This window comes from Capra hircus, chromosome 11 (genome assembly GCF_001704415.2).
Source record: "Capra hircus breed San Clemente chromosome 11, ASM170441v1, whole genome shotgun sequence".
In the NCBI taxonomy this organism is placed as follows: domain Eukaryota; kingdom Metazoa; phylum Chordata; class Mammalia; order Artiodactyla; family Bovidae; genus Capra; species Capra hircus.
In genome coordinates this window covers 43,108,289-43,121,146 of record NC_030818.1, presented here as the reverse complement: position 1 = coordinate 43,121,146, position 12,858 = coordinate 43,108,289, and the positions used below count along the sequence as shown (strand labels likewise).

The 12,858-nt window shown below is 40.6% G+C and overlaps 1 protein-coding gene and 1 pseudogene across 5 annotated transcripts in view; both read right to left on the bottom strand.

The window, feature by feature from the left end:
• PAPOLG (poly(A) polymerase gamma) overlaps positions 1-8,415 on the bottom strand; it is a 32,252-nt gene extending 23,837 nt beyond the window's left edge. For 3 of the 4 annotated variants that reach the window (XM_005686633.3, XM_005686632.3, XM_018055281.1), the window contains exons 1-3: positions 8,169-8,415; positions 6,068-6,229; positions 4,562-4,628 (exon numbers count right to left, since the gene is read on the bottom strand). In XM_005686633.3, coding sequence (XP_005686690.1) covers positions 4,562-4,628; positions 6,068-6,229; positions 8,169-8,185 — 246 coding nt within the window. In that variant the 5' untranslated portion in view covers positions 8,186-8,415. The remainder of the gene's footprint in view (positions 1-4,561; positions 4,629-6,067; positions 6,230-8,168) is intronic. The other variant, XM_018055280.1, reaches the window with a different exon arrangement.
• On the bottom strand, positions 1,228-1,605 carry LOC102168358 (annotated as a pseudogene). The gene has a single exon (XR_001296266.2). The product of XR_001296266.2 is annotated as a 60S ribosomal protein L39 pseudogene (transcript).

Sequence of the window (12,858 nt, the reverse complement as noted above, 5' to 3'; positions counted from 1 at the left end):
TTGCAAACCACTATGTTGTACACCTAACACTGATATATTGTAAATAAACTACACCTCAATTTTTTAAAAAAAACTGCCTAAATGCTACTGATACAAACTACATCTGTCAAATTTAGTGAGCTGAGATTTATAGTTTTTTGATTGTAGCTTGAAGTAGTGAAGGTATGCTCAGAGGACAGACAAAACAGATTTGTCTCTAGTATACATGCATACATGGGCTTCTTTGGTGGCACAGTGGTAAAGAATCTGCCTACCAATGCAGGAGATACAAGATCCCTGGGTCAAGAAGATCCCCTGGAGGAGGAAGTGGTAACCCATCGCAGTATTCTTGCTGGGTAAATCCCATGTACAGAAGAGTCTGACATGCTACAGTCCATGGAGTCACAGAGTCAGACACGACTGAGGGGACACACACAGATGCATATATCACACACACACAGATGCATATATCCCTATCTTAAGAAAAATGTTTCCTATCATTTGACCTTACTTGTCCCCTTCAACTGCCTGTCTTTGACTCCTTGGTGACTCTCAACAGTAGAACCCTCAACTACTAAATTAATGCACTTTCAGCTCTCTAGTTACCATAGTTGACTAATTCCATCTTCCCTTTAGTTTTTGTGACAGATATGCTTAATTTCTTGATTCTAGCTCCATAATATTTCTGCAAGAAAGTGGGGTCATTCTTAAAATGATCTCCTCATGAGACGTAATCTAACAACTTTACATATTTTGGGGTGTATCAGAATTACAATGCTACTTTTCATCTCTCTGTAGAGCCAGTTCTAACTGCCCATCAGATACTTTCACTCACACTTTCTGATTCACTTCAGTAACCATGACTGATACCTAACAAAAAACATCCTATGATAAACCAGGTATCCCTCCTTCTGAGTTCACTTTTGCTGTTCCTCATTTTCCTTACTGACCGTACCTATAAGTCATTATTGTTTTTCCTGGATTACTAAGTCTTAAATTATATCCCTTACATGTCACTTCCTCCCCACCCACCTCCATTCTGTGCTATTTAATAGTATCATAAGTTACTCTCTTGCCATTAGTCTTTATTTCTAAATCCCATTTTGTAAAAAGTTCATTGGCTGATATTTTTAACTCTATCACATAACTCTTTTGCTCAAAACTTGCCAATGCATTCTTTTCTGGATACTGATCCTTGGATCCCAAGGACTTCGATGGTATGCTCTTAAGGATCTTTCATTTTTTTCCCAATATTTCATATTTATTACTGAGTCTCAGACTGATAGCGAGGAAATAAGAAACATCAGGAGCCAAGCATTACAGTAGTGATGTTCTCACTGTGATTTGGCTGCTTAAAAAAGTGGTCTTAACATGTGTGCCACACGTTAAGACCACTTCTTACAGACCCAGCTTGGTTCTTCTCCAATGTCTTCTCTTGGAGTTGTACCTGATTTTATTGCCAGTTTCCATTCGAATCCACTGAGGAATGGGACGATTCTGCTTTTGTTTCTTGGCCAGGAATTGCTTGATCCTGAAAGTCTTGTGAGAAGACATGGTGAGGAGAGAACTCAACCGCACATAGGATGGCGGAGAAGAGAAAAGTAGGATCTTTCTTGCCTTGTTTCTTGATCTTCCCTTCTGAAGCTCCAACTGCCAACATGTTACATAACCTAGTCTCCTTCCCATTGCATTTGCCATTTTCCTTGCCTCAAATGGGCCAACCGTTTGGTGGCTCAGCTGGTAAAGAATTTGCCTGTAATGCAGCAGACCTGGGTTTGATCCCTGGGTTGGGAAGATCCCCTGGAGAAGGGAATGGCAACCCACTCCAGTATTCTTGCCTGGAAAATCCTATGGACAGAGGAGCCTGGCGGGCTACATACAGTCCACAGGGTTGCAAAGAGTCAGACATGACTGAGTGACTAACACTTTCACTTTTGCCTCAAATGATTGCTCTCCTTTCTGCTATCTCAATTCCACCTATTTTTCAAAGTTCACTTCAAATCCCATGTTCCTCATGAAGCATTCTTTGATTATCCACCTCTTTATAAGAAGCTCTTTTCCCATGTGCTCTTTCGTACTACATTTACTTTTCTTCTTCCCTGTATGTTAGTTCCATCACTTCAACTATATTTACATTCCTTGAAGGTGAGAACTATATCTACTATTTCTAGGCATTTCCCCCAAATGCCTAGTCCAAGTTCCAAAGAGTAGTTAGTATATGCTAATTAGATTAAAACATCTGTATAACAGGATATTATGTTTGTTACTTTCTCTGTTTAACAGGTATGTTTCAAGAGTACCACAAATTTTATAGCTAGAAAGGAGTTAATAAAATTATTAATGACTAACATGAAACAAAAGGATAGAGAAGCCCTGTTGAGTTTACCTTCCCACTTTGAAAAGCATGATTCTTTCATGATTTATGAGAAAGTGATAAACAGAGCAAAACATTTTCACCACAAACCACAGTATTTAACTAAAATGATTTGGAGTTCTAGATTGTTTAAATATTGCAACTATGCACAGAATATTAAAATGATATTTGATCTAACTCAAATCCTTTGGATATTTCCCATATAAAATAGGTATAAATGACAGAATTATGATGTTGAAAATGACTAATCACTATGTCTATGCAAAGGAAGATGCTAAAACCAATTAAATTTTTAAAAAAAACTGTTTTATTTGCTTAAAAAAAAAGATCAAATAGTGGTAATGCCTCAAATTTTAAACAATGGTTTTATGCCTAGGAATTAAATGGAAACCAGCTAGTGAAATTTGTAAATTAAAGTACTGATGTAAATAAAATGAGGGGAAAGCAATTTTTAAAAATTTAAAAAAACCTTTGACCTTGAAACAGATTCTACTAATTTTTCTTTTAGGTGCAAAAAATCCACCCAGTAAGAAAATTAGTTAGGTGCATCTCTGAATAAAGTATCTAGCCCTTTTTTGTGAATAGTTAACACTTGACTTCCCTTGATGTATCCTGGAATATGTATGAGAGCAAAGACCTCAGTATAACCACATTACATGACATAAAGACAACACAAGAAGTCAAAAAGCTTGTTACTCTGATTTTAAATCAGTTCTAGCAAGTTGTGTATCTGGTTTGCATACCCACAGCAATTATGGGCTGATTATAGACAGAGACAACAGGTTCCCCAACATTCATTCAATGCCTGAGCTCTGTCCTGAGGTTGTGCAAGTGAATAAGACAAGATTATTAAAGAGTTGATCAGCTAGTAGCAGAGAAACAAGCATGATTTTTTTAATTACTCATGACTAGCATTTCATCTGCTCAGAATTCAACTTAACAGAAAACTTTAACTATTGATAACCTTGCTGTGAGCTCAAACATGAGCCAGATAGTCATTTGGCAGAAAAAGTCAATAGTGTAAAGACCATTTATATAAACTCAATGACTATAGACTTAGCACAGTCCCTCATAACCTTATTGAGAGCCCACTGCTTGAAAGAACCAATTTTATACACATATTAAAGGTTATAAAAGGAAATAAAAGTTGTAAAAGAATTCTAACAGGTGTGTAATTTCTAAACTGATGAAAATTAATGGGCAGAAAGGGATTTTACAGAGACACTACTGCTGTGAGCCATTAACTTTCAGCTGATAGCTGTTAAGAGATGGGAAAACTATTTAAAAAACCACACACAACTAAAACTAAAAATTTAAAATACAACAGTTTGAGCCACTTAGTAAAGGAACAAACAGTATTATCCAGTTGAACATGCCCTATCTCATTTTACTACAGCCAATGAAGATTCCCAAACAAATGAATTCAAAAGATTCTAAGAAAGCAAAGAGATATGTAATTGATTTTAGAAGGAAAAAAGTTAAGCTACTAGAGGGGAAATAAGCAGTTTAATTATAAATTAGGGTTTGCAAACTCCAACGTCTCACAGGCCAGGCAGGTAGGCAAATGAGGAAAGTATACACATAAGAAACACAGAAACTAATAATTGACAGTTGCTATGTCTGAGAGAGCAGGGAGTAATGGGGACCATGAGGCACCAGAGGGGAGTAGCCCAATTCCATTCAAGCCTCTTCTGGCCTTGCCCAAAGAAAGGCCCAATGCTGTCACACCTGTTATTTCACCAGATTTCTGAAATCTGGCTTTTAAAATTTCAGTATTTAAAGTTTGGTTTACTACATGTGAGTCAAGGAAGACATTTATGTGGAAATGTGGTCAGACACTGGCTACCTCTGGGGTAAATCCTCATTTATTTAGGACTCAACTGTCTAGAGGGCTTCCCCGATGGCTCAGCCGGTAAAGAATCCACGTGCAATGCAGGAGACCTGGGTTTGATCTCTGGGTTGGGAAGATCCCCTGGAGAAGGTAACGGCTACCCACTCCAGTATTCTGGCCTGGAGAATTCCATGGACTATATAGTACACAGGGTGAAAAAGAGCTGGACATGACTGAGTGACTTTCTCTTCACTTCAACTGTCTAGAACAATTCATCTCCAAGTATACTAAAAACGTTTCGTCTGTTTTTGATTATTCTAACTCTGCATTTTGTTACCAGGACACAATGAAACTATGAATTCAATTCAGAGTCTTACCTTACTCTCACTGACCTCAGAAATCCATTCTTTTACTAGATTGTTCAGTTTACCAAGAACAACCAGCCTATAACAAAAAATAAAATGCTTTAGATGAAAACAAACAAAAAACCCCCACCAAAAACAAACAGTATTTTTAAAAGTAATTAAACTTATAGGCAGTACCTTTATGTTGGTGCTAGAGTAAAAGCATATTATACACGTGCTAATGCTATCACATCTGTTGACACAAGGCACATCTCTTTGGCATTCTTAGGTTCCTAAGAGTTCCAAAGAGACGATAAATGTGATGATAGTATTTTGGTTTTTGAGCTATTTTTTCAAAATTCAAAAAGCCTAGTTAAAAAAAAAATCAAAATTACCTTCAATAAGGCTGCAGAGGCCAACTGAACTGTCAACTTTCTTGGCCTTACTATGGAATAAAATCAATTCAGTGTGGTAACAGTAGAAGTCAGCACTCTCATTGACAGTTACAAGTTTTTGGATAATAAAAACAGGCAAATTATTTATTGGCTAATTTTTTATAAAATTTAACTTAATAAAAGCAATTTGATATTAAAACAAACTTGCAACCAACGTAATATCCAAATCCAAATTAAAAAAAAAAGTTTAGGCATCTCAAAGATAACACATGAGAAACTGAATTCCCGATCTGTCCAAACTTGCTTCTCCCTCAGCCTTTCTCAAGTAATGGAACCCCATCCTTCCAGATGCTGAGACCAAAAATCTTGGCATCATCCTTGATGCCCCCCACCAACCCCCATTCCAGTTATTAAACAAGACATCCAGAATTCTACTATCTCTTATCACCTCCACTGCCATCCCCCTAGTTCCGGTCACCATTTCTTCCTTGGGTTATTAGAACAGTCTCCTAATTAGTTTCCCTGTTTCTGACTTTGACCCCTCTGCAGACTACTCTCAGTAAAGCAGCCAGAGTGACCGTGTTAAACATGAATCAATCATGTCAATCTGCTGCTCAAAACCCTAACAGCTTTCCATCTCAGAGTAAAAGCCAAAACCTTTATAATGGTTTTCAGGTCCTAAATGACCTTTCCCTCCAAGCTCCTTCCCATCTCATTTTCTTTAAGCCCACATTCCCCTTCTTATTCACTCTGTCATATACCTAGGTTATCTTGCTATCTTTTTAAAATATACCAGGTTCAGTCCTGACGCAAGCCTCTGCCTAGACTGCTCTTCCATCAAATCCACATAGCTCTTTCCTCACTTTCAAAATTTCCCTCAAATGTCAATGAAGACTTCCTTGACAACCTCCACTCCCAGCTTCATTTTTCTCAGCCGGCAACTGTCATGTAACACTGTGTTTATTTTACTTACTTGGCTAATTGTTAAGTTTCCTCCTCTAAGCTCTAGGAAGGCCAAGTTTTCTCTTCATTTTGTCATTTTTATATCCCTACACAGGGATATCACTGGTACATGAATATATGTTTATAGAAGTAATTATTAAAGAATGTACTATAAAATACTTTGCATTTTTAAATGACATACCTATGGTTCAATTCTTCCTCATCTTCAAACACTCCAAATGGTTTCATGGCATCAATTAATTTCTGTGTGTAAATATGATCAATTTCTTTAGGGCATGCCAAGCTAATTGGAGAGGTGATTCCATAATGCTTTTGTTGACGCTGGCTGTCCAGCACAGTGTTTCTGTTCAAGAAAAATGAAAGAGCAGAAAAAATTTAACGTCTCATTTACTGATACATTAAATCTCTCAATCCACTCATTAATTTAGCTACTTTAAAAGTTTACTCAGTACTACTGGTTGCCCCCCACCCCTTTTTTAAGGAAAAAAAGGATATTTTGTGCTTATGGAGATTCATTCTACTTCAAGCTTTCATGGTTAGGATGCGTTTTCAAGTCAAAAGCAGCCTGTGTTGGCATCAGGACAACTGTGCCAACACCACTCAGCTCAAATGCAAAGAGCCTGAATGGGAGCTGGGCCAGGGCCACCTTGACTACACCCTGCAGACTTAAGTCAAGTACCACCTTTGAAAAGCAGTCAGCCACTTGAAAGAAAGCTCTACGTAAAAAACAATGCCCCCAACCTCATTAAAAAACAAATTATTTCATTAGAAGGTCCTTATGAAATACTCTAGCTTTTAAAAAGAAATCACTAGATGTGTTCCAGAGAAACTTATTAACATCCGTTGTTTCCATCAGAGTTTATAGTCCTAACATTCTGTGACTCTAGTTGAATTGTTCTCTTCACTAAGTGAAGTCTATGATACCAACTATGATCTTGAGTCCCACTTTCTTATCTCTGTGCTGAAAATGCTGGCTATCAAGGTCCCTACTAGCATTAAAATTCCAAATCCACGGTTCTGAACCTCTCTCATCTAGACAGGAAAACAAAAGCAAGTGACACAATCCCTGGAGAAGTAAACACTCGAAAAATTCTAGGATAAGTGCACAAAGAGACATGTACAAAAATGTTCACTACCACACTGTGACATTAAAAAAAATAAAGAAAACTTAGAAAAAACCTAAAACACTCACTAACAGGAAATGGACTAAATCAGAATGTATCTCTACAAAAGAAAACAATACAGTATTAGTGTGAATTAATTAGAGCTGAAAAATACTATCATGGACAAATCTCAAAAGATATGTTGTGCTAAAGAAGTTGTTGAATAACAAGTGTGGTACTAGTCATATAAAGTTTAAAAACAGGTAAAACAATGCAGATTATGGACATACACATATGCAGTAATAGCATTTAAAAAAAAATATGCCGCATAAGCATCAAATTCAGAACTGTGGGGAACTCCAGGCAGGGAGGTGAGTGGGTCTAGAGGAGGAGATAACAGAATTCCTTCATATGTATTCAGTATGTTCAGTTTCTTTTAACTAAAGATATGTGTACACACACACACACACACACACACACACACGGAACGTTATGCTTTGGGAGATGGCTACGTAAATGATGCTGTTATGTTATTTTCGGCATTTTTCTGTATGTTTAAATTATTTCCTAATAAACCAAAATGTAAGAAGTTACAACAAAATCTTGCCAAGCACCGACACTGTTTCTGACTTATCAAAGTATGACCAGGAGGTATAGACTGGCAGATGTACTGTGGATAGGTGGGGAGATGAGGGAAGGGTGAAAAAACCAAAGCTTGACTAAAAAGAGAAACCCATGGGCTGGGATAGGGGTGAATGCACTCCAGAAGACCTGGAGACAGCCGGTCAGGAAGGGAGGCGGGGGAGGTAGGGGGATGGTATTTGCGCCAATGCAGACAGGAGCTGAGACCGGCTCAGACAGCGCTGGGGGCAGGAGAGTGACCGACAATTTTTCCCCACAGACACACGGGCCTTTCTCCCGCCGCAACCTAGTCTGGGGGCGTCCTCGGAGACAGGGCAGCCAGGGAACAGATGGGGACTTCTAGAGTCCCCGAGTCTGGCCAGGTGAGCCGCCGGGTGTAGGGGAGGTGCCCTTGCCGACCGGTCGGGAGGGAGAAAGGAGACTACACGAGAGCTCTGGGCAGGACGCGAGAGGCAGGGAACGGAAACAGGGTCCGTGCAGGCCACCGCAGCCCACCCAGTTCTGCCTCACCCCCAACCGCCGCCCCCCACCACTTACGCAGACATCTCTTTCATCGCTTCCTGCGTCTCCCTCACCGGCGAGTTGTCTTTCGCTCTGGAGTCCTGTTCTTGCTCTTCCCTTCTCCTCCTGTCCAGTTTCCTCCGCTTGCTTGTAACTCGCTTGCACGCTCACTCTCTCACTTACTACAGCCGAGGCATCCAACCGAGTAGTGAAAACACCACAAAACCGGCTCTATTTATGACAATACAGCGCGGCCGACGCCAATATGGCGCCGCTTCCCAGCCTGCCCCTCGGCCGCTGCGGCCCCGCCCATGGGGGGCCTGGGCCCGCCCTCGACCCCGCCCCCTCCTGCTTTAGGTCCGGATAAGAGGCAATGGCATCCCACTCCAGTACTCTAGCCTAGAGAATCCCGTGGACGGAAGAGCCTGGTAGGCTGCAGTCCATGGGGTCGCTAAGAGTCGGACACGACTGAGCGACTTCACTTTCACTTTTCATTTTCATGCATTGGAGAAGGAAATGGCAACCCACTCCAGTATTCTTGCCTGGAGAATCCCAGGGACGGAGGAGCCTGTTGGGCTGCCGTCTATGGGGTCGCACAGAGTCGGACTCGACTGAGGCGACTTAGCAGCTGCAGCAGGCTCAGTGGCCCCGCACAGAGAGGCGCAGGCTTGGGCTGCAAACGCCGGTCTGGAATAGTGCTTGGTTCCCTTCATTGTCCGTGGGACTGTCTATCCAGGCTAACTGCTATCCAGGCTAACTGCTTGGAAGGTAACTTGGAACATGTATTCCTTGTTTATCTTGTGAAAGCCTATGTCATATATTTTTAAAAAACTACACAACCTTGCCTAGCAAATATTATTTTAACTCTTCCATTATACCACACCTTTATTTTAATCACTTATATGTAATCAATCTATTCCTTGAGGCGATTATGCTGTGAGAAGGTCACACCTACGAACGTGTGCCTTTATAATTACCTGGGAGTGAAGCGAGCTTGTAAATTGGAGACTAACTGTTCACCTCGAAGTACCTCCCCCTGATTTATGACCTTCTAGCAATCAGGTAGGGCTTCCCTGGTGGCTCAGATGGTAAAGAATCCTTCTGCAACGAGGGAGACCTGGGTTCAATCTTTGGGTTGGGAAGATTCTGTAGAGGAGGGCATGGCAACCTGCTCCAGTATTCTTGCCTGGAGAATCCCATGAACAGAGGAGCCTGGTGGGCTACAGTCCGTGGGGTCACAAAGAGGTACGACTGAGCGACTAAACACAGCACAGCACAGCAGTCAGGTATGGGAAATTGGTAGGCTGGTAGCCTGCAATATAGGGATAAATACACAGCTGAATCAAAATCACATGTGTTCAAACAGTGGAGATCATGTTTCATGCGAATGAGGATGAAAATGGGAAAATGATGACAAATTTTAAAAAGTTAATTTAAAACACTAAATTGGTTACAAGGAAAGGAATGTTAAGAAGCTGCTTTTTCTTGGAATGTAACAATACATAGAGAAGATAGACTCATTTATTAAAAACTATTTATTGAAAACCTAATCCGTGCCACCGCAAGTTAGATAGGTCATGGTGGAGAGTTCTGACAAAACGTGGTCCACTGGAGAAGGGAATGGCAAACCACTTCAGTATTCTTGCCTTGAACAGTATGAAAAGGCAAAAAGATAGGACACTGAAAGATGAACTCCCCAGGTTGGTAGGTGCCTAATATGCTACTGGAGATCAGTGGAGAAATCACTCCAGAAAGAATGAAGAGACAGAGCCAAAACAAAAACACCAGTTGTGGATGTGACTGGTGATAGAAGTAAAGTCCGATGCTGTAAAGAACAATATTACATAGGAAGCTAGAACGTTAGGGCCATGAAATCAAGCCAAATTGGAAGTGATCAGACAGGGGATGGCAAGAGTGAACATCAACATTGTAGGAATCAGTGAACTAAAATGGACTAGAATGGGTGAATTTAACTCACATGACCATTATCTCTACTACTGTGGGCAAGAATCCCTCAGAAGAAATGAGTAGCCCTCATAGTCAACAAAAGAGTCCAAAATGCACTACTTGGATGCAATCTCAAAAATGACAGAATGATCTCAGTCAAACCATTCAATATCAGAGTAATCCAAGTCTGTCGCCCAACCAGTAATGCTGGAGAAGCTGAAGTTGAATGGTTCTATGAAGACCCATAAGACCTTCTAGAACTAACACCCCAAAAACATGTCCTTTTCATTATAAGGGACTGGAATGCAAAAGTAGGAGTCAAGAAATACCTGGAGTAACAGGCACATTTGGCCTTGGAGTACAAAATGAAGCAGGGCAAAGGCTAATAGAGTTTCACCGAGAGAATGCACTGGTCGTAGCAAACATCCTCTTCCAACAACACAAGAAGACACTACACATGGACATCACCAGATGGTCAACACCGAAATCAGATTGATTATATTTTTTGCACCCAAAGATGGAGAAGCTCTATACAATCAGCAAAAACAAGTCCAGGAGCTGACTGTGGCTCAGATCATGAACTCCTTATTGCCAAATTCAGACTGAAATTGAGGAAAGTAGGGAAAACCACTAGACCATTCAGGTATGACCTAAATCAAATCCCTTAGAATTATACAGTGAAAGTGACAAATAGATTCAAAGGATCTGATAGACAGAGTGCCTGAAGAACTATAGACGGAGGTGTGTGACATTGTACAGGAGGCAGTGATCAAGACCATCCCCAAGAGAAAGAAATGCAAAAGGCAAAACGGTTGTCTGAGGAGGCCTTACAAATAGCTGTGAAAAGAAGAGAAGTGAAAGGCAAAGGAGAAAAGGAAAGATATACCCATTTGAATGCAGAGTTCCAAAGAATAGCAAGGAGAGAGCAGAAAGCCTTCCTCCATGATCAATGCAAAGAAATAAAGGAAAACAATAGAATGGGAAAGACTAGAGATCTCTTCAAGAAAATTAGAGATACCAAGGGAACATTTCATGCAAAAATGGGCACAAAAAAGGACAGAAATGGTATGGACCTAACAGAAGCAGAAGATATTAAGAAGAGGTGGCAAGAATACACAGAAGAACTATACAAAAAAGATTTTCATGACCCAGATAACCATGATGGTGTGATCACTTACCTAGAGCCAGACATCCTGGAATGCAGAGTCAAGTGGGCCTTAGGAAGCATCACTGTGAACAAAGCCAGTGGAGGTGATGGAATTCCAGTTGAGCTATTTCAAATCCTAAAAGATGATGCTGTGAAAGTGCTGCACTCAATATGCCAGCAAATTTGGAAAACTCAGCAGTGGCCACAGGACTAGAGGAGGTCAGTTTTTATTCCAATCCCAAAGAAAGGCAATGCCAAAGAATGTTCAAACTACCGCACAATTGCACTCATCTCACATGCTAGTAAAGTAATGCTCAAACTTCTCCAAGCCAGGCTTCAACAGTATGTGAACCTCCAGATGTTCAAGCTGGATTTAGTAAAGGCAGAGGAACCAGAGATCAAATTGCCAACATTTGCTGGATCATCAAAAAAGCAAGAGAGTTCCAGAAAAACATCTATTTCTGCTTTATTGACTATGCCAAAGCCTTTGACTGTGTGGATCACCACAAACTGTAGAAAATTCTTCAAGAGATGGGAATAGCAGACCACCTGACCTGCCTCCTGGGAAATCTGTATGCAAGTCAGGAAGCAAAGAACTGGACATGGAACAATAGACTGGTTCCAAAGAGGTAAAGGAGTATGTCAAGGCTGTATATTGTCACCCTTCTTATTTAACTTATATGCAGAGTACATCATGAGAAATGCTGGACTGACAGAGTGGTCATCGTCCCTTTTTCTTTGAGACTGGGTTCTCAAATGTCTGAGAAGGTAAATAGGTAGATAGTTAGACATGAGCAGGGTATCAACAGGGGCCAAAGAGTTGGCCCTAAAAATAAAGAGAGGACAGAATGTGGTGACCCAAGGGCAAAAGAGCAGATGAAACCAAGGAGGGTCTTGGAATGCAGGAACAGATAAACCAGATGCTCACTGTCCTTCTCTCCCCCATGTTCTAACTATTAACGGATTTCAGGTCTTCCTGAGCAGTATAACTTGTCTCCCCTCCTACCTCATAGGGAGAAGGTGCTTTACTCTTCCCTCCACCTGGTATGCATGCCTCATCCAATTAGCAAATGACCCACAAGACCCCTATCCCACTCCTTGTACCCTGAGTATAAAAGTGAACTAAGGACCCCTATTCGAGATTGGTTCTCCCTTGAGCTGGCCCAATGTTCTAACAGCATCTCCCACTCTAATAAACTTTATTTCCCTCTTTAAAAAAAAGGATATGCTGGACTGGATGAAGCACAGCTAGAATCAAGATTGCCAGGGGAAATATCAATAACCTCAGATATGCAGATGACACCACACTTATGGAAGAAAGTGAAGAAGAACTAAAGAGTCTCTTGATGAAAATGAAAGAGGAGAGTGAAAATGCTGGCGTAAAGCTCAACATTCAGAAAACTAAGATCATGGCATCTAGTCTCATCACTTCATGGCAAATAGATGGGGAAACAATGGAAACAGTGACAGACTTTATTTTTTGGGGCTCCAAAATCACTGCAGATGGTCACTGCAGCCATGAGATTAAAAGATGCTTACTCCTTGGAAGAAAAGTTATGGCCAGCCCAGACAGTATATTAAAAAACAGAGACATTACTTTGTCAACAAAGGTCCGTCTAGTCAAAGCTATTG